This window comes from Capra hircus, chromosome 5, assembly GCF_001704415.2.
Source record: "Capra hircus breed San Clemente chromosome 5, ASM170441v1, whole genome shotgun sequence".
NCBI lineage: Eukaryota > Metazoa > Chordata > Mammalia > Artiodactyla > Bovidae > Capra > Capra hircus.
Genome location: NC_030812.1, coordinates 31,977,213 through 31,998,567, shown reverse-complemented (window position 1 = coordinate 31,998,567; position 21,355 = coordinate 31,977,213). Strand labels below are relative to the sequence as shown.

Here is a 21,355-nt window from a genome sequence, read left to right as displayed (position 1 = left end):
CACGTAACTTTCCAGGCATGTGATCTACTCTGACCAATGTAGAAAGACTTTGCCTCTTAGGTTCCCTGCAAAACAAGCCCTCCTTTAGTCCTTCCAGTCTTGAAATTTCTGCCCAAGGAAGTTTTCCAGTCCTTCAGAAGTCCCTGAGGATAGATAGCAGCTCACAGCTCTATCTGGGAAGCTCTCTCCAGTGGCTAACCAGGGTGTCTGACTGCAGGGGCTCCAAGCCTCCCTGTGCTGGGTGACTGCCGGGAGGGTGGGGCCGGGAGCAGGCCTGGCACACAGACCTCCCGGCCGGGGCTTGCAGAGCGCTGACGGCAGGAGTGGGCACTGGGGCCCTCGGCGTGTAGCTGCTTGCTCTGTGCTAGTCTTGCCAGGGCATCTGCCCACAGAACCGAGCGTTTCACAAGAGCAAGAAAAAGAACCAGAATGCCAGAGTGGGTGGCTTCTGGGCTTCAGGAAAGGCCCATGGGCCTTGGCCTCTCGGGTGGGGGTAAGACGAGAGAAGTGGGGGTGAGGAAAGGAGAGCCTGTGGTGGGTGTGAGTGGGCAGGGCAGGAAAGGGAAGCCGGTGGCGGAAGATGGCGCGTTCCCTTCAGAGCTGAGGTAAACCGTACCTAGAGGAAGACTGGGCGGAGGCCATGCCCAGGTTACTGACTCACCTACCCAAAGAGCTGCCCGCCCTCCTCCCACAGAGGGTGTCAGTTCAGACCCCAAGAGATACAGCAGATGGGAGCGGGAAGGAGCAGGGAGCACCCCATTCAAGGCAGGGTGTGAGACGCTAGCCTGGGGAGGCCAAGATTAGGGACAGAGTCCTTCCTGTTCACCTGAAGGGCAGGCGCAGGACGCGATGAGGCTGGGCTTGGGGGGACGGCTCTGGCTGCCCACAGGGGTGCATTTCAGCCCCACGGGGCTCTCATAACCCCCTGTGATTCTATGACGTCACTGTCCTGCTCAGAAACTTCTGAATCCTTCCTGCTTACCATGCCCCACGTGAAGCCAAGATTCTTGGTGATTTCCCTTCTTCCTAACTTTCCAACCTCACTGCCGGGGTCTTGACGCAGCAGCTGGTCTGGTTGCACTGGGATTGCTGGCCTGTGAACAGGACCTGCTTCTACTGCCATGGCGTTTCCCGTGTGCCGTCTTCTTGTCCAGCTGGGCCTTCTCTCCCCAGTAGCCATGCAGATTTATCAGTTCCCCAGCACCCAGCTCACACCCTCTTGTACTACAAAGGCTTCTGTATTGCCCTGATCGGCAAGGAACAGTTTTTCCCACACACGTGGGCACCCGATCTTTTTTCACTGTGTCCCATCTATGGTTATAGGTTCCAATAAATACTTGCAATAGAGAGATCCTAAGTTCAAGGTCTTCTTCACTGGAACTGCAGGGCATCTAAGGATGGGGGCTGCATCTTACAATGCCTATATCTCCCGTGCCAAGGCTAGCCCAGTGGGGGCATCCTCAGTGGTCTGATGCACTGGAAACCCAACATATCAGCACTGACTGTACCTACTGTGTGCTGGTCATCCTCTGGACGTGCGCCAATGATGCCCGTCCCCTACAATTTCAGGATGGCATGCTCCACCTACCAGTCCACCAGATCGCTGAGCAAAGTTTACATTTTCAAATACTTGTGACAAGTATTTTCAAGACAGAACCCCTTGTAACGGAGCACCTGCAACATCACGTAACCTTTGCTTGATGGTTCAGAGGCATCGTTCTGAATAATTACTGGACTTTGCGGGAACAAGGCTATGACCTCAGAGCCATAGGGGTCTGTTTTTCTGCACTGTGTGACTCAGTCTGCCATGATTTTGAGTTCCTGTCTTACTCTTCCAACCAGTCTATCCTGCTGTCTTAGGCCATGTGATGTCTCTTCTTACTGGAGTGTACTTTTATCCTCCTTAACGGTTACTTCTAATCTTCTGGGAGCCAGAAACTCTGGTGATCAAGCGGTATGTCATTAAAAATGCCATTAATAAATACATTGTTAATAAAAATAAAGTTTTTTTTTTAATGTACCAAGCACTATTCCAAGTACTTCTTACATATTAACTCACATTATTTGGTCCTTATAATAACCCTTAAGGCAGATGCTGTTATCCTCATTTTACAGGTGAGGGAACCTGAGAACCAGAGAGGCTATCAAGCTTGCTCAAAGTCACAGAGCAAATAGACAAGGCAGAGCTGGAATCGGGTCTGAGCAGTCTGGTTCTAGAGGCCAGTGTCCTAACCACTACTCCGCACTGCCTATGACTATAATTGGCTATGAGTGCTCAGCCAGACCCTGGTCTTCAACTGTGGAGTCATGACACACAGGTGTTCTGATCCACCTGAAGAGTGTGCGAAAATAATGATTAAATAAAGTAGCAAGGCTTGTAAGTGGTTTACGTTAAAAGGATAACGTTAAGAGATTTGAGGTTAACCTTACGGCATTTCTCCTCTCCGTCATTTCTAGCAAATAGCAACCATCACCCTGTTTGCAGTACCAGAGGAAGAGCCACTAAGGTCTGCTGGTTTCAGATGAAGGCTGCCAATCCACGGACCTCCCTGCAGGCAACGTTGGCAGGGGACTAGATAAGCTATAAGCCTCTCACATATGCAGATATTGTTGTGACTTATAAAATAGTTCATTTCTTTAAAGGGGTTGTTAATTTCATAGGATGCTTAGAAAATCATTTTCTCAATAAATTGCTACTAAAAATACCATTACTGTTGTGTAGGAGAACACTTTTTTTGTTGTTTGTTTTGTATGTTTTTTCAGCTCAAACAGTACAAATTTATTTTTCACTAGGAGGCACATTTTGAAGTTAAAAGCCCATTGATGGGTTTGTTAATGAATAAAGGGCATGAGCTGTGTACACGGACTTTGTGAAATCCATATGGCTGCTTAGTAGCTTCTCAATTCCTTGCTGACTGGGTAAAGGGCTTTGCTGAAGTTAACCCCGTGCAAGATGTTCCCTATTCCATGAAGCCTATGATCGAGTTAGGGAGTCAAGATCTGAAAGCACAAGCATCTTAAAAGCGTTTCAATTTGCCAAAGGTGGCCTAAGGACAACATTAGGTAAACAGACAAAATTTTTCCAAATGAATGACATTGACAATATCAGATGTGCGTGATCTTCTTGATCTGTAAATCAGTAGGAGATGCAGAGATACAAAGAAGCACAATGGGGAGCTAATATTCAATCATTCAATACATATTTACGGAACACCTACTATCAGAGGTTGTGCTCATGATGGGCAGAAAAGATGTCCATGTATAAAAATATTTAAAATTCACATGTGCAGGCCAGGTCTACAAGAGTCCAGAACTCAGCTATGAAATGTCTTGGGCTCCAAGGACATCAAGTCAACCTGGACTTGAAGAGACAGAGAGAATCTTTAGTGAGAACAAATTCTCTTCAGTCCATCCCTTAGGGCCCCAGGCAGTGCCTGGAAATGCAGAGTGGAGGAGCCCTGGCCCACTGAGGAGGGTAGGGGAGAATGGAATGGATTATGCTGGGGTGGAGCCCACAGGCCTGGCCTTTGGAAGCACACAGACCTAGATTATTAGCTTCGGAGGCATGATATTTTGATGTCTCTGAGATTGCTCATCTATTACAAAAAATAAAAATAAAAACAGAAGTATTTACATAGTCAGGGGTTGTTGTCAAATTTTAAGAAGAAGGTGCTAGTGCCTGACACTCATATAGTAAGTGGCCAACAAATGTTTGTTCCCACATGCATCCCCGACCCCTTCCCATGCCTCCTGTAGGGACAAGCCACCTGCTCATCCCCACCAGAAAGGAGCCTGGGTTTCCAGCTTCCTTCAAAGGGAGCCCTGGGGTGTGCTGTGGTTTTACTCATGTTGACACTCGGTTGTCTCCAGGAGGCTAGGCTTTGGCGATGACAGCCAGCCTGGATGGTCAGTAAGCAGATCCCCTAGGGATCACCTGGAGCTGGAGAGTTCCAGGCCAGACATATAAACAGGTCTCCCAAAGTTTGGCTAAACAGAGGCAGGAAATAGAACTCTTCCCGGAGGACCTTCCTTTTGGGGCAGTGGAAAGAATAAGTTCAGTGTTGCCCCAGTATTTCCATCTTACCTGGAGCTCTGGGGCACAGACCCCAAGAGCTCAGCGCTACTAGCCCATCCTGAGCTCAGCACAGCTCCTTGCATTAGAATGGCGAGAGGGGTGGGCACCGGGCTGCCCTGAGCATAGAGCAGCGAGGGAGCACGGGGCTCTGTCACAGGGACTGAAGCTGAGGTGGGGGTGGCTGAGGCACAAAGCTGATTGGAGGCTGGGGGTGAGCATCCACTTCTGGGTTGCTAGAGTCCCCACCATGTGGCATTCCTGGGGCCAGGGCACCCTGGAACACTCAAGGCCTGCTCATCATGGTGGACGCAGTGCTCTCCATGGGGACCAGGAGGGATCTAAGAGGGGACAAGGAGTTGGGTTCTAGTCCCAGCTTGCTTTCTGACCCCAACCCGGGTGCTTTTGCTTTTCTGGGTTTCAGATGATTTCTAAGTGTGCTTTCTGTTCTAAGCTGATGAACATCTCTTTTCTCCCAAGATACCAGGAGAGGCACCTCTGGGACATCACTGAGGCTGGCCCTGACCAGAACTCCTGTGGCAGAGCCTTACTGGAACCCAGGTATAAGTCTGGGCCAGTCTTGGCTGGCTGAGGCCTTAGAATCATGGCTGTCTGCCCTGTGGGGGCTGTGTGCTCGGAGTGGGCAGGGGCTTCACGTTCTGCATCCTGTGTCCAGCCCAGCACCTTGAACAGAGCAGGCTGCACGGAACCAGCATGTGAGAAGCCCCATGAGGCACCCAGGCCTTGAGCCTCCACGGCTCCAGGATAAACAGGAGAGGGGTGGGGCAGGGGACCGGGCAAGGAGTGATCCGTCTGCCCAGGCCTGCCTGCTCCTGTTGGGGTGAGGAGGAACGACGGCTTGGAAACTTCTTCCAGCACTGCCAGTGTTGACTGGGGAGCTGGGATCAGGAGAGGGGCCGTGGCCCACCAGAAGGGAGCCTGTCAAAGCCTGAGGAGGCTTCTGTTTTCCCCAAAACAAAGAATTTTTTTCTCACCAAGGAAGAAATTTCCCATCCCCTCAGCCCTGTCCTGCGACTTTCCCCTTGTTCAAGACACATCTCCCCTGTACCTGGCCTCCCCACTCCCCCGCACCCACCTACACACACCCAGAATGGGCCCCATAGCCAACATGACCTCCAGATCTGGATGCATCTGAGTGCCTCTCTTGAGCCTCCTCAGCCCACAGCTCAGCAGGACACCCACACAATCACAGATCCTGGAGCAGATCAGGGTACAGAGCACAGACAGGAGTGAGCACAGGGCAGGGCAGAGTGTGCAGAGGGTACCCATGCCCAGGGCAGCCCAGTGCCCTTGCTTCCAGTCCAGGGAGGGCCTGGCCAGCGCTTCCCCAGGTCCACTGGATTCAATGGCGTCTCTGGTTACCAAGTAACTCATACTAGAGCTCAGATGCAAACTCCAGGAGTTGTTTTTCACAGAGAATCAGAATATGTCAACCTGCCCATTGGTCCTCTCCTGCAACCCCAGAGCTAGACAGAAGTCCTAGAAGATTGCTCCTCCTTCTTCATCTGGATCTAGAGGGTCCTGCTAGAGTTTGGTGCTTCCCCTTGCAGGATCTATCCACCTAGCCCTGCTGCTGCTGCCACCGCTGCTGCTAAGTCACTTCAGTCGTGTCCGACTCTGTGTGACCCCATAGACGGCAGCCCACCAGGCTCCCCGCGTCCCTGGGATTCTCCAGGCAAGAACACTGGAGTAGGTTGCTGTACCCTCCTCCAGGGGATCATCCCAACCCAGGGACTGAACCCACATCTCTTACATATACTGGCATTGGAAGGTGGGTTCTTTACCACCAGCGCCACCTGGGAAGCCCTAGCTCTGGGTACCAGCCCTCAGATTTGCTCACTAGGCCAGACTGACTGGAAGGCTAGGGTGGGGCAGAACCCCCACGACAACCAGGCTCCGAATATTTCTTCTCCCCATCACTCCTGCCTCTTCCCACCCACAGCAGCCCTCTCCCCGAAAGCCCAAAGAACCCTGGGGTCCTTGAGCCTCATCCTTTCCCCGAAGGTCTTGAGAAAAGGTTGCTGTGAGAATAGCGATGAAGTCTCAGAGGAAGACTAACCTGAGGGTGGGGACTCATGAAGGTAGTGCCCTGTATGTCCCTCCTCACAGGCCTCGCACCGGAAAGGCCCTTCCCAGGCCTCTGGGACACACACACAGGTCCCAGAGAGGCTCACAGGGCCCCTTGGACCTTGGAGTTGCAGCCACACTGCCTCAGGCTGCGCGGGTCTCGCTCACGCGGCAACTCGCAACTCGGGGCCCCAAATCTCTGCAGCTACAGAGGAAGAGCAAGCGGATCTCTCCGGCCAAACGCCCGAAAGGCGGCCGCCTTCCCCTGACCCCGCCCCCGCCCCGCCCCTCCTCGGCCTCGCCGCAGAAACTCACATTCCTTCATCATGCCGATGTCAATACAGCGCTTGAGCCGGCAGGCCTGGCAGTGGCGGCGGTTGTCCTTGGTGATGCGGCAGTCTCCGTTGAAGGGACAGGTGAAGAGCGCCTTCCGCTTCATGCTCCGCCTGCCGAGAGAGAGCAGGGACCCTCCTCTGGGTCACCCCCCTCCCAGCCCCTCAGCCCTGCCTGCGTAAGAGAGGCCGTGACTGGGAGACCTGCTGGCCAGGCCCCTGGCTCCAAGACTCCCAGGGAGAATGGGCGCCCAGCCAAGCCCCTGGCCCCTCTCAGTGGCCACCCCTGCCCAAGCCTCTGACTTGCATGCCCTCCTGTTCACTGCTGATTCTTCCCCCATCCTTGCTTTTATTTACCTTTAAAGTCCTCTACTCCTCCTTATCTTTTTTATTACACAGGAAATATGAGTGAATTAACCTAACATTTTTTTTTATAAATACTGAAATCTGCAGAGCAGCTTTCACTGCCTTTAGCTGTGTGTGTGTGTGTGTGTGTGTGTGTGTGTGTGTGTGTGCGCAAGCCCAAGGGTTCATTTTCCTAATGCTGCCTTTCTCCCCTGCTGCCAGCTACAGCACATGGGACTTTTATGAGGCTGCATAGAGGCCATCTTCCTAGAGTTTCCTCTTATCGCTAAGCAATTTAGCAAAGAATAAAGACTCCCAAGTTGGGGTCTTAGGAGTGTGACAGTGTTAGTCACTCAGTCATGTCTAACACTTTGTGACCCCATGGAACTGTAGCCCACCAGGCTCCTCTGTCCGTGGGATTCTTCAGATAAGAATACTGGAGTGGGTAGCCATTCCCTTCTCCAGGGGATCTTCCCAGCCCAGAGATGAAACCTGGGTCTCCCGCATTACAGGCAGATTCTTCACCATCTGAGCCACCAGGGAAGGCCTTAGGAATGTGAGTTCTTAGCTTCTTGGATACTGTTTCATCCCCAGAAATTCAAGGAGCTTGATGAAGCTGAGCCCACAAGCAGAAGGTTCCAGGCAGCTGGCCCTTGAGAACAGCTCAAGGCAAAGGACACGCAGTCACCTGGGAAATAGCTGCTGCTGGCTTTGGACCTCAGCCCCTGGTACCCTCCCATCACAGCCCTCATACCCAAGGGGTCACCAGCAGACTGGGCAACACAGGGAGGTGGGGGTGTTGGCTATTTGGTGGTTTACCCCCAGCCAGCCCCTGCAGTGACCCCCCAGGGAAAGACTGCACCCTCAAGATCTTGCCTATGGAAAGAGAAAGCCTTTCTCCTTGTGCCAGCATACATTTACCGCAGCTTCCCAGAGGAGCAAAAGAACACGGAAGCACCTCAGTTAGCCTGAAATGAGACACATCTGTGTGTTCCAGGACCCGATCCCCCTTCACTCCTTTCTCTCTTTCTCACCTAGTGGTTCCTGAGGTGCCACCTGTTAGCATAAATGCTCAGGCCCCAGAATGCCCATGATTCTCTAAACCTACTTAAGGACCAGAAGTTTCTAATTAGAGCAAACTCTCATTTCCTTTTTTTTTAACAGCTGGGCATTTTGCCTGGGGTGGCTAGCTGAGAGGCTTCCCTGTCCTCCCACCCACTGTTTTGTATGGCTCACAGTCACCCTGTTCTTTTTCGAGAGCCATGGGCACCAAAAAGAACATGCATCATGGTACCTCTAGACATGTGAGCCGAAGCCTCTCACAGCCCTGTACTGGGGGCCAAGTGTTTCTCAAGGCCCCAGAGGGAGGGGGCCCCAGTGTCCTGTCGAGGCCTCTCCTTCCTCAAGCTCTGTGGGTCCCACCTCTGACCCTCCTTGGTGGGCACTTCCCTCAACTGCAAATTTGCTTGGAGAGACAGTTTGAAACGTCATCCTTTTTCTTTCATCTTTCTCAGGCTGCAAAGCTGAAGCCTCACCCGGGAAAGCTGGAGGCGGCCGCTCAGCCCGACTTTGCCTGACAACAGGCATGGACTCCGAACAGGCTGGGATAGGACTCCAGCTGGGTTAAAAGATGCTGGGGGTGGGGGCCCGTCTCCTTGCTTTCAACCGTGTACTCGGAGTTCGAAGCCCAAGAGAACTGAGACAGAAAGAGAAGGAGGAAGAGGACCAAGACCATGATGAGGAGAGAGAAGTGGAGAGACAGGAGGAGGTGGAGGGGAAGAGGAAAGGAGAGGGAGAGGAAGGGAGGGAGAAAGATGTGGCCAAGCACATGACCTCACAGCAGGGCTCAGGCCAGGCTACTAATGCAGCCTGGGCTTCTCACCCTTTGCCACCCTGTGTCCTGGAATCCACCAGCCTTGAACTATGTCTCCACATTGTTTGAGCAAAGCAGAAAGGAGCCTATGAATGCATGGAGCTCTAAAATTATTATTATGAAAACATGCAGTAATTAGCCCTCCCTCAGCTCCTCTACAGACAGAATCAGAGGCAAGGAGCTGGATAGTGGCTAGGGAGACAGAGGCTGTGCCTCGTGAAGAACATCATCACGCTCTGGGCTGTGGGGTTCAGTGTCCGAGGCAGGCGGTGGGGGCAGAAACCTCCCTCACCAACTCCAACGGCAGACCCAGGCCCTTCCTGGAGCCTGGGTCCTGCAGCCAGCCCTTTAGGCATGTGGGCTGTTTGCCAGGACCGTTTCCCTGGGCTCCGAGGCCTAGCTCGGTCCGTTCTGCCGCCTTCTAAGGGCTCTTGCACACATGTGGCTGTCATCTGGCCTCTGCCATGAGGACTCAGGGCAGCCAGACTGGCCAGCTCTGGCTCTGTGCTTTGTCCTCAAGATCCAGACCCTGCCCTGCCTTCCTCCCAAAGCTAATTGCATGTGAGTTGGTTTGGATTTGAGAAACAAGAGCCTCAGGTTTCCATGGGAGCCCATTTCCTCAGCAGCGCTCTCAGCCTCATCCTCTGGGTGGTTGGCAATTACACCCCAGCTCAGGAAAGCGGGGTAGTGGTGGTGCAACCAGGCTAAATATAGATGCAGTTTCTAGAAAGCTGGGGTAAGAGAGGACATTGACCGATTCTTCTGCCAGAGACCAATTCATCAAAACATGAGACAGGCAGCTCACAAAAGCATCAGGCGCCTGAGCCAGGGTCTCAGGCCTGGGACGGGAGGGTCCTTCTTTTTTATTTATTTATTTTTTTTCCCGGAGGGTCCTTCTTGAGTAGGTGATCCCTGCTAGCAGAGACACACCTTGTAATGTCCAAGACTGGGGCCAAGTGCTAGCTCTCAGCTTTGTCTCTACTGCAGCTCTAGTGTCAGAGAAATTCCAGAGCCTGGTCTAGACGCCAGTGCCTGCTGGAGCTCCTGATATCAAAGGTCTGTGTGGTCTGATAGTGAGACCTACGGGGCTCACTGTGTGTGGTGACCACCAGGGCTTCTCAGCAGGTGAGTTAAAAAAGAAGAGCCAACTTTAAGGAAAGGAAGGTTGATGGTAAGGAGCACAGGCCTCTTTTTTGGAGAGCTGTTCAGCAAGACAGGTATATATTGCCACATGGCAGTTTTGTTCCAGACCACCGTGATAAAGGCAATATAGCAATCAAGTGAGTCACACAAATGTCTGGTTTCCCAGTGCACGTCAAAGTTATGTTTATGCTGTATTGTGCTCTGTTAAGTGTGCAATTGCACTCCATCTATAAAAACAATGTACACACCTTAATTAAAAGATACTTTCTCACTAAAAACTATTAATGATCATCTGACAATGCAGAATTGCCACAAGCCTTCAATTTGTAAAAAGCACAACATTTGTAAAGTGCAATAAAGCAAAACACAATAAAACAAGATCTGCCTGTGTCTACCAGCATGTAAAATGCATGGAGCCTTTATTCATCCAGTAAAGCCATTTCCAGGAGTTCATCCTGGAAATGGGTAGACCAGTCTCATGTAGGGACCTGAGAACTGGATTGGGAAGATTTGTTTTTCACTTATGTCCCCTTTTGAACTGTCTACATCTAAAAAGAAAAAAAGAAAAAAAACATTCACAGGGGTTATTCATAGGACCAAATACAGCAGCAAATAAACACCACCCTTTATAACTATTTAAAAAATTTAAATGAAACACAGGCTTTGGTTACATGGGTCTATTTGGGCTTAAATTCTAATGCACAACCTTGGGGAAGTCACTTATCTCCCCATCTTAGTTTACACATCTGTAAAACGGAAACAACCCTACAGAGAGCGTGTTGTAGGGATTAAGCGAAGGAAGCAGGACCTTTACTGCACTTTTAGTGCTTAAGCACTAAATAAAGGGAAGGGAGAGGAACTGGCACGCAGGGGCAGTGGGAGGGAGTGCTGATGGGTGGCTGAAGACAGCAGTGTGTAACCTTCCCATGAGGATCTGAGACCCTGGAAGCAGTCAGCACGTCTCCACTCACTCTCAGCATGGCTGGTGTGGGGCTCCATAGGTAGAGAGGCTTGAAACATATCATCGCTTCATGTATTGTTGCTTCTGATGTCTAGACCCACAGCCCTCTGTGACTTACAGCAACCAATGTCCGGTTTCTCTGAGTGCCAATCAGGTCCAACAGAGTTCTTGACTGACATGAGGGTCTCTAGAGCTCCCTGGACAAGCCCTTGCTTTCTCATATCTGATATTTAACTCCTGTTTGGGGACCTTTTGCCAGAGACCCTTGCTGACACATCACAGTTACATATGTTCCAGGTCCCATAAAAGAGGATAGGAGAGGACTATCTGTTCTCAGAAACTGCAAAGGAACAGTGATAAAAAGCACCATTGATCAAGAGCCTTCTCTTCCAGCACTTTACATATTCTCTCTGAGGCTCTCAGCAGCCTAGTGGGATAGGTATCCTCCCAGTTTTACAGGTGGTACAAAAAGGCAATGGAAAGTGAAATAATTTGTTTAATGTCATACAGCTAAAAAGTGTGAAAACTGACATTAGAATCAAGATTGGTTGGATTCCAAAGCCTCTGGGATTCTTATGTAATATGGTCTTTAACATGAATCTACCATATCTCAACTCCAGTGGAAGCAGGTGTCAAAAGTCTGTCCCCCCCAGAGTCCACAGGCAGGAAGTAGGTGCTGTTTGAAGGACTCATGTAAGACAGAGGACAGAGGCAGGACCCGAGATGGGCAGTTTGGAAGTGGGGGTCATCTCTGCCCATCCTCTCCACGGGCACCTCTATTGCCGGGACATGGAGAGGATTCCCAAGGTGCGCTGAGAGGGAATTCACACCAGTGAGCCCTGAGGAGAGCTGGTTCCTAAAGAAATACAACTGACCAGAAAGAAATGTACGACCTTCCTCATGTCCAGGGAGCTGCTTTTCTTGACACCTCCAGTGGAGTTCACTCTCCAGATATCTGGCTTCTCCACCCAAACTTCCAAACATCAGTCTTGGCTGCTTTGAACATGACCCCCTCATTCTCTTCCATTCACATCCTTGAGCAGCTGCCAAGCTGACCTGGACAAAGTTCTCTCTAGCAACACTGACCTCTTGGTGACTGATTCACTCGTGCCCAAGGAACACCCTGAGCGGCCACTCCTCACCGCTTGATTTACTCTACTGCCTTTAAGCACCTTGAGTCGCTGGACACCTGTCCCATTTCTCTGCCTCCCTTCACATCACAGCTCCTGCAAATATCATTTGGGTGAACTTCCTGAGAGCCAGAACATTCTTCATGTTCCTGGATCCTCACCAGCCTACACTTCCCCAAACCCACCATTAATGAGGTCCCTGAGCACCTTGGGGCTCACAAATAAGGAGGCATTGCTCCACATCATCTTTGTCAGCTTGGCGCTTACTGCACATATCAGCTTCATGGTGTCCTGATGAGGAGGAAGGCAACAACATAAGAGAGGCAAATGCAATCTGTTTCTCAGGCTTGCCTTCCAGGCAAGGATTTTAAACTTCACCATATTCTTCATTCTCTTCATCAAAGGGGTCTTTCTGATTTTCTTCTCATCCTTTACACCTTCCCTTATATTAGAATCTGGACAAAGCCATTCATGACCAGAGATTCCTCCACAGATCATCACTCACTCTCTCTCTCTTTATCTTTATCTATCTATCTACATACTTATGCCTTATAGTAGATCTGCATATTTTCCCCCTGTGGCTCTTGCTTATGATTTGTTTGTTAACATTGTTCAGTCACCTAGGTGTGTCCTACTGTTTGCAACTCCATGGACTGCAGCACACCAGGCCTCTCTGTCCCTCACCATCTCCCAGAGTTTGCCCAAGTTCATGCCCATTGTCATAGGTGATGCCATCCAGCCATCTCATCCTCTGTCACCCTCCTCTCCTTCTGCCTCCAGTCCTTCCCAGCATAAGGGTCTTTTCCAATGAGCTGGCTTTTTGCATCAGGTTGCCAAAATATTGGAGCTTCAGCATCACTCCTTCCAATGAGTATTCAGAGTCTTCTCCAGCAACACAGTTTGAAAGCATCAATTCTTCAGAGCTCTGCCTTCTTTATGGTCCAGCTTTCAAAACCATACATGACCACTGGAAAGACCATAGCCTTGACTATATGGATTTTTGTTGGCAAAATGATGTCTTTGCCTTTTAACATATTAGGTTAACATACTACCAAGACATATAATCATCTAGAAGCCTGTGCATGCCAACCGTTCATTCTCACTGGAAATAGCATCTTTCCCTATGGATTGCATGTATTCCAGAGGAGCAGGGAGTAGAAACAGTATGAAATGGCTTGCAGGAGTGACTGGCTAGCAATAGTCTCTAATTCTTGACCATAAGGCAATAGAACCAACCAACCCCCATAAGCACACTTTGATTTGATTATGAGTCTTAGGCTTGCTGAAATGATCACAACTCACTTCTAGAGCAATTTCGTTTGATTTAGAAGTCAATCAAACACTTAATGGTCAAAGGGGCTTATATCCCAGGGGTTAGGATATAGTCAGTGGCTCAACCCTAAGGTAATGCTTTTTCCTTGAGAACTGCTCTTGCAGGGCTGAGAGAGCTTCTGGAGAGCAAGGACTTGTGCTATCTTTGTGTTCTCAAGGATGCGGTACCCAACACAGAGAAGGACCTCCTTCTGACAGAGGCCTTCCTACCCAGGATGAGGATTCTGCAGACAGATACAACTGACAATGGAATTCTCAAACAGCTATTTGAAATAGACTAAAGAAGAAGATTATCAAATAGTATATGGATGAAGCAAAGGAGGAGAAGTATGTGGAGGGGAGAGAGGAGGAGAAATTACATGCAGACAGTCTATTCTTGTTCTTTGTGGTAGTTACATTCATAAAGCCATCATGAATGCTGAATCAGCAAATATTGAAGCATCGCTCCTAGGAGAATTTGGATTAGGTTCCTGTGAGCCTCTGGTCACAATGCTTTCATCAGTCCATCAGTAAATAACTTTGTTTCATGTGTGGCATCTATTTAAACACACCTTATTTAATACATGTTGTTGACTCATTAACATTGAACTCATAGCCAACAGCTCTACAGCCTGCGTCTAAACAAAGCTTGTCTAACATGTCTTTCCTCTGTAAGGCACCTTCCAGCTTTCACATGCTTAGGAGAACCTGAAAGAATTTGAGCACCATGCTTGGGTGCCACCTTACACAGTGAAATCACTATCAAATGGTACAAAGATGCAAAAAGGATGGCACTAAAAATACCAAGAACAGGACACTTGTTCATAGTGTGAGAACTGAAACAGAAGGCAGAATGTCTAGCTCAGCCTTGGCTGGGAACGTGTGCAATGAGAGACGGAATTTTTCTCCACTCTGCACGTGTCCAGAAATACCAGTGCTGCAAGTATTGACCTGGGGATGACAAGTAGAGCTTACCAGGTTGTCAGATTCGCAGATGTGGACTCCACAAACAATGAGGATCAACTGTGTATACTTATAAAACAGAATTCAAGCCAAACAACGGGAGAGATGTTGGCTCTTCAAAAAGTGCAGCCTGGGCTGTCATCAAGGCAGAGGCAGTAAAGTTATAAGGTAGATGGAGGACAGGGAAGCAAGATAAAAGCAGCTTGCTGACCATAACACCAGACCTTGCAGGAGGGAGTAGTGGCTGTCAGTCAGCTCAGACTCAAAGGGGCCTTGGCACGGTGGCTCAAGGCAATCAAACTCCAGGCCTGCCAGTTTCTGCCGCAGAGGGCAGGTGAGTTAGGAGCCTGTCTTTATAGAGCCCAGGGGTCCCTGAGTTGTTGGGGGACCACCACACAAGTCCTGAGGCCTCTGATTCACGCTGCCCTCAGTGCCAGTTCAGGGAAATGGATTCCTTGTTCTGGACTTGATTCGCTCTTTCCTCTCTTTGATGGAAAGCCCTGCCATTAGCTTTACTCACCCTCAGCAAGACTATTACATAGAAGCTCATTTTTGGCTGCCTTCTTCCAGGCTCCATTCTGTTTCTCTCTCCAAAATATGCAAAATGCTAACTTCTCCTGGTTTTGAATCCCACCCTGCCATTCCTCACTTCTCTCTCCTCCCTCCCTGGCTCCAGATGGGAATAGCCTTTGTCCAGCTTTTCCAGGACTTTCCCATACAATCTGCACTGGTAATGCTGGGCCTATATGAAAAGAGGCGAGGCTGCTTGCAGAAAAACTAGCCCTGACCAAACCAGAATGCGTGTGCTTTCCTGCACACTCTGAGGTTAGCTTTCCAACTTTGATAAGCAAGTCGTGGTGCACAGATCAAGTATGGAGGTCCAACTAGGGATGTCATTTCCCTTGTTCCAGGGGATGGTTTGGTTTGGATGGCGGCAGGAGGGGAGAGGGTGGGGGTGCGTGCTCTGAGGCCAAGCTCTTGGGCTTCCTGGAGGCCATGCCAGTCTCCTGGACTAGGAAGCTCTGATCATCAATGGTAGGAGGTTCACTCTGGAAGGACATGGGTGGGTGCAGGGGGCTGTATGTCAAGGGGTGATGGACGGATGGGGGTTCACATGAACTGCTTCCACCCAGGAAGCAGTTGGGTCAGATGACAAGCTGGAGCTGAGGGCAGAGGAGGAAGAAACAGACCCTGTTGGCCCGGGTGGCTGTGAGAACGGGAGTGTTTCTGGGCCTGGTGAGGAAGGAGACACAGAACACGCAGGGTCTCTTTGCGGGAAACTCTGTTCCTCACCCGCTACTCCTCGCTCTTGCAGGGGACTCACCTGAAGAAGCCTTTGCAGCCTTCGCAGGTCATAGCGTTGAAATGGAAGCCGGTGGCTCGGTCCCCGCACACCCCGCAGATCCGGGGCACGTTCCGGTCAAAGTCGCCGGGGTCAGGTAAGGAAGTGCTGGCCGCAGTCGCCTCCATGGCTGCAAGAACAGCAGGCGGGGATGAGGCCGCTGGCAGCCCTTCTGCCGGGAGCTCAGCAAAGTCGAGCTGTCCCCAGGGCCCAGGCCTCAGTGGGATCCTCGGCGCCCTCGCTTTGTGGTTCCGGGTGCCACCAGCTCACCCTCCTGAGGCTGCCGGCCACAAGCAGAAGCGGGTCTCCCCAGACAGGCTGGAGCACGTCTGCAGGGGGCGCTGTGGCGATACTCATGGCGTGGCCTGGCGTCAAAGCGCGGAGAACCAGAGGCCGTGTCTGGTGCCTATGGGCTGGGCTCCTTTGGGTGAGGGGTCCTGCCTCTCTGCATCCCACTGTCTTCATCTGAACAGTGCGTTTACTTCACTGGGTGTGAGGAAGGTTCTTGTGAATGATACGCACACCACTGGCCTCAGCTGCACCTCAGCAGTGGACCTGCTGCAGGTCAGAGGCCTCTTTGCCCAGGGTCCCCTCCAAAAGGGAAGGGGGCCTCCAACAGCCTTGTACACAGAGGGACACCTTCAGCCCCTCTATCCTTGAGGGCGAGGGGAAGAGGACAGGTTACCTGCCCACAGCAGACCCTGTCATGCCAGCTCCAAGCAGCCCCACAGCGCATGACGGACAGCCTGGTGTCCTTGCTGTCCTGGTATCCAGGTTATCAAAGCCTTCCCCTCCCCCTTCTCCCTTCAATGTAAATTCAACACATTGTTCTGAACATCCTTCTGAGTAATGTGAGTCGTATAGGAATTAATTTTGTTTTCAGAGGCTGCTTTTATAAATAGGCATTATCATCTAGAGATAGATTTCACACTTGAAGAAGGAGGGAAAAGAGACAGAGAGGACAAAATATAATAGCTCTGGGAGAGTCTTCTCAGGAAGCAGCTGACGAGCCTTCCCTTGGGCAAGTCAGGACCTCAGCTTCACCTGCCGCCTGCAATCCTGCCGGCTAGTAGCTCAGGGCTATGTCTGGGGTCCCTCCTGCCTGGTGAAAGGTTTCAGATGGGGCTGCCTCCCAGTTTTATCTGAATCCTCACAAGGGTCACTACAGGTTTAAGTGCCTTGGCCTCAGGGCAGAAGGAAATCAAGTGAGAAAGTCAGTGGTGAGGGGCAAGCGCCCTAGCCCCTCCCACACCACAGTGCCCCGTTATCCCACTGAGAGAGGTAGCTTCCGGGGGCCCCTGGGGGCTCTGAGCTTCTTTCCAATGACTAGACCCTTGACCTGAGCCAAGGTACATCAAAGACCAGTAGGGTCTTTTCTCAGTCCATCTTCAACTCACTCCAATGAGGCAAGTACTATTATCATTATTATTGTTATTATCGTTGTTGTTATTAGGCTTGCGGCATCCCAGTTCCCTGACCAAGGATCAAACCTGTGCCCCCTGCAGTAGAAGTATGGAGTTCCAACCACTGGACCTCCAGGGAAGTCCCTTGCAAGTACTACTATTGTTACTCGTTACAGACAAGGCCCAGAGAAGCCCAAACATTGAGGTTCTCTAGCAACTAAGAGTCAGACACGACTGAGCGACTTCACTTTCACGTTTCACTTTCAGGCATTGGAGAAGGAAATGGCAACCTACTCCAGTGTTCTTGCCTGGAGAATCCCAGGAACGGGGGAGCCTGGTGGGCTGCTGTCTATGGGGTCGCACAGAGTTGGACATGACTGAAGCGACTTAGCAGCAGCAACAGCAGCAGCAACTACAGTTACCAAATGTACAAAACAAAGACTTAATATTGGAAAAAATAATCCATGAAGAATTTTAAGCTACAGGAAGGAAGTGGGACAGAGAAGGACAGGTACATCAGTCCTGAAGGGGTAGAGGGTCCCTGATCACAGACAGACCTAGCAGACCCTCCAACTTTCTCTTTCAGCTTTTCTTTTCCTGGGAACTTTATTAACAGTGACCCTGTTGCCCAGCCCAGTCATAGCAAGGTTGATACTTGTTAAGCTATAATGCTTTTATATATACACATGCACAGAGAGAGAAACACTTTAAAAAAAAAGAGCAAAGGAATGATTAACAGAAACTTCTGATGGAGTGAGATTGGGGAGGACTTGCAGAGGCATTACATACTAGCCATATACAGTTTCTTTGAGTGGTAGGTATTATGGTGTGTGTGTGTGTGTGTGTGTGTGTGTGTGTGTGTGTGTGTGTGTGTGTGTTTAGTCACTAAGTCTTGCCTGACTCTTTGAAACTCCAAAGACTGTAGCCCACCAGGCTCCCTGTTCATGGGATTTCGCAGTTAAGAAAACTGGAGTGGGTTGCCATTTCCTTCTCCAGGGGATTTTCCAGATCCAAGAATTGAACCCGTGCTTCCTGCATTGGCCGGTGGATTCTTTACCACTGAGCCACCTGGGAAGCCCCATTACTACTACTACTACTACTAAAATACTGTTATCTGTTTTATATGCTCATCTGTATATATAAAACATTGCCTAATTGTTAAAACAAAAATAAAAGAGAGGGTGCCTTTAGTTTGTCAGCCTTGTCCCCACAACCCTTAGGAAGTCTATGCTGACTCCAGGCTTCTGGAGTATGACATACACATCCAAAGAGTGGGCAGGGACCCCAGAGGCCCCAGGAGGAGAAACTGTCTAGGATGCCTGTGGCTTAACCCTAGGTCAGCTGAGATGTTGCAACTCCTCGTCATGTTGCTACAGACTCTGTGTCATTCAGAGGCCAACATCTGGTGGATTTGGTGGAAAAAAGACAAATTAAATGTGGGGGTGGAGGGAAATCGGTCAAATCAGTCTAACAAGTATTCAGCATCATCTGGGCTCACGGAAGATGTGATAACGCAAGAGAGTTGGCAGAATGTGTCAACACGGCACCGCAACTGTGCCTTCCTGTAACAGGGGGATGCCAGGAAGGCTGCTGGCCCCTGGAGCGGGGCCCCAGGCACTGGGTTAGGCCCAACTGAAGGCTGGACCCAGCAGCCAGAGGCCCACAGAGAGCAGGACAATTTCAGGTGAACTAAGAGACAACTCAGCCCTACCTAGGGTTACATGCTGCTACCAAGAAACCAGGACCTAGGACCAGAGTCCAGAGGTGGAGAGGAGGTCCAGGCATCTATGGCCTGAGAGCTGGTAGTGCTAGGAGTGAAGGGCAGAGACTGCAGAGGGCAGGAGAGACAAAGGAGATGGGAGCTGGGCTGGAAATACCACCTTGCTGATGACCCCCTGGGGTCCTGGCTGGGGTGTCTGCAAGCCTCTCCCTCTGAGCCCCCACCCCGACCTGGGCCCAGCTCCGGGTCTCAGCTTTGGGCTGCTGCGGACTCTGCTGACACAGGATGCACCCACCCACATCTACCAAAGGCAGGGAGTATCTCTTCCTCCCTCTGACCACTGCCTTCCTATTTGCCCCCATCCAACATCCCTGCCCGCCTCACCCCTCGAAAACAAAAAGCCCAGAGGTTGTAGCTGAGGAGGAAACACCCACCTGTAGGAGCAGGGGGGCAGGGAAGTCAGGCCAAGGGGTGCCCTTCTGTGAGGGCTCGCAGATACTTCCAACCAAAAGGACTCTGAAATGAAAAAAGGGAAATAAATGCTTTATGTACAGCCCTGTGTGATCTCACCACTGGAGCTCTAGAGGGCCCATCAGGGAGGATGTGAGCCTCTTTCCAGGGACTTTGGTCCTCAGAACAGGGACTGAAAACTGGACAGAAGTGATCTGTTGGGGGCAGACGTGTCATCACTGGCAGGGCTGAAGGGGCAGGAGCCCAGCCGGCAGCCAGGAACCACCTTCTCTTGAGGGGGTGGGGGGCGTGAGCAGCGTCCAGCGGGAGGGCAGATGGAAGCAGCCTCCTTGCTTCAGAGGGTGCCGGGAGCTTGACTGCTCCCGCGGCCCCACCCCAGGTTTTAGGGATGCTTGGAGGAGCAGGGCCAGAAGGTGGCCTGGCAGGCTCTGGAGGGCGGGAAGGAGACCGGCGCCTGGGCGCTGGGGGCAGTGCAGTCAGACCTGGCCTCTTGGGATGGCTTCAGAGACAGGTGTCTGGGGTGTACGGTCTGTGGAGCCTGGGTGTAGGTGGAGCAGGCGCTGCAGGGGTTAAATACAGCAACGCACAGCTTTCAAACAGGATGTTTTCTGCCACTTTTAGCTCTTTCCCAGACATGCTCAACACCCCCAGCCTTGGCGAAGGCTGAAGGTGGGCTGACTCTGGTGTCCAGACTCTGGGTCTTAGTGGTGTGATGGGTCACCAAGCTGGGGCTGGTCGAATTTCACCCTTCCTACCTTCACCCACACCCAGCGCTGCTTGTCTACCCCCCCCCCCCCCCACCACACACACACACACACACACACTCTTCCCCCCTTCGCTGACACCAATAGGAAGTAGCTTGGGAGATAATAGATACACAGGTGTCTGACCTGAGCCCTGGAAAGGCCTTTAAGGCAAACCCCCCAATGGGGAAGGTTCAGACCCTCAGCTTTTGTTTCTCTGCCTCCTAGTGGTCCGACGAGGCAGGGGCAGGGAGAGCGCAAGGAGCATCCAGACCTGGGCTCAGTCCTAGGACTGCCAGCCCCCTAACCCATGTGCCCGCAAGGAACATGCGAGGAGAATGTCAGTGGACTCTACTGAGATAACGTGGACATGGCCGACCCCCTCCCAAGGGCCGTGGGTGGAGGAGGGATACCTGCAGGCACAGAGACGCTGCCACCACCCCGGGCTCTCCTCTGCTCCCTCTGCTCGTGTTGCCCAAGGCCCCCAGCCAACTAGCCTCCTCAGGATCCTGCCCCACAGCCTTGGCAATCTCCCAGACTCCTGGCTTGCTCCACAGGAAGTCTGAGGTGAGGGCCAGTTGGGTATAGAAAGGACCACTGCCCTCAGCCCTTAAGACCCTCAGAAGTCAGATCTGAGATCTAAGTGGCTCGCCATCCCTGAACTTACAGAGAAAGTGTGTGCGTATCTACCATGTGCCAGACTGCTAAGCTTCCCACCTGGGATCTCATGTAACCTCCTAACCACCCTGCAAGATGCAGAGGAGTCCCATTTTACAGATGGCAAAACCAAACTCCAGGTAGGGCACTTTGAGACTTGCCCAGGGTCCCACGGCCAGGCCAGCAGTGAAGCCAGGGACCAGGCAAGGATGGGCTGCCTGCAATGGCCAATAAAGGGCGGCCCTCTTCTCCTTGCCACTCTTCCAGCCCAGTGATAACCACTGGCAGGGGCGCTAGTACTCACTCCCACCCTGCTCCAGATTCCTCCTGTGCACTCACTCATTTAATCCTCACAACAACCTCTAGGCATGGAGAAACTGAGGCACAGAGAAGATGATTATCTTTGGAGCCCAGATTTGAACCGAGGCAGCTGAGCCCCGCATCTCCACTCTGCCACCTTTCCTAAGGGACATAGCTCAGTGGTTTCCTCCCCCTAAGCCCCGGGCTCCCCTCACCTCCACCAAGTCAGGGAGGAACGGACAGGACCATCCCCAGGTCACCATGGAAGAATGTCCTGGCTCTTTTCTTCCCAAGGCTCCCAAATCAGCCAGGATCTCTCTTCATCCTGGCAACCCCTTTCATCCAGGAAAAGCCCCATCAAAAGGTGGAGCTCTCCCCACCAGGCAACTTTGCACCACTGGGTGGTCCTTATAGGAAAGATGGTCCTGTAGGTTCAAGTTGACGGAAAGTAGGGCAAAGACACAGGGTGAAAAAAGGACAAGTGGAAAAAAACAACTTAAT

General features: G+C 51.4%; 1 protein-coding gene across 2 annotated transcripts in view; it reads right to left on the bottom strand.

Moving 5' to 3' along the window:
* The window catches only part of VDR (vitamin D (1,25- dihydroxyvitamin D3) receptor), a 106,593-nt gene that overhangs the window by 17,187 nt on the left and 68,051 nt on the right, over window positions 1–21,355 (bottom strand). For both annotated transcript variants that reach the window (XM_018047873.1, XM_018047872.1), the window contains exons 2-4: window positions 19,118–19,199; window positions 15,543–15,690; window positions 6,476–6,606 (exon numbers count right to left, since the gene is read on the bottom strand). In XM_018047873.1, coding sequence (XP_017903362.1) covers window positions 6,476–6,606; window positions 15,543–15,688 — 277 coding nt within the window. In that variant the 5' untranslated portion in view covers window positions 15,689–15,690; window positions 19,118–19,199. The remainder of the gene's footprint in view (window positions 1–6,475; window positions 6,607–15,542; window positions 15,691–19,117; window positions 19,200–21,355) is intronic.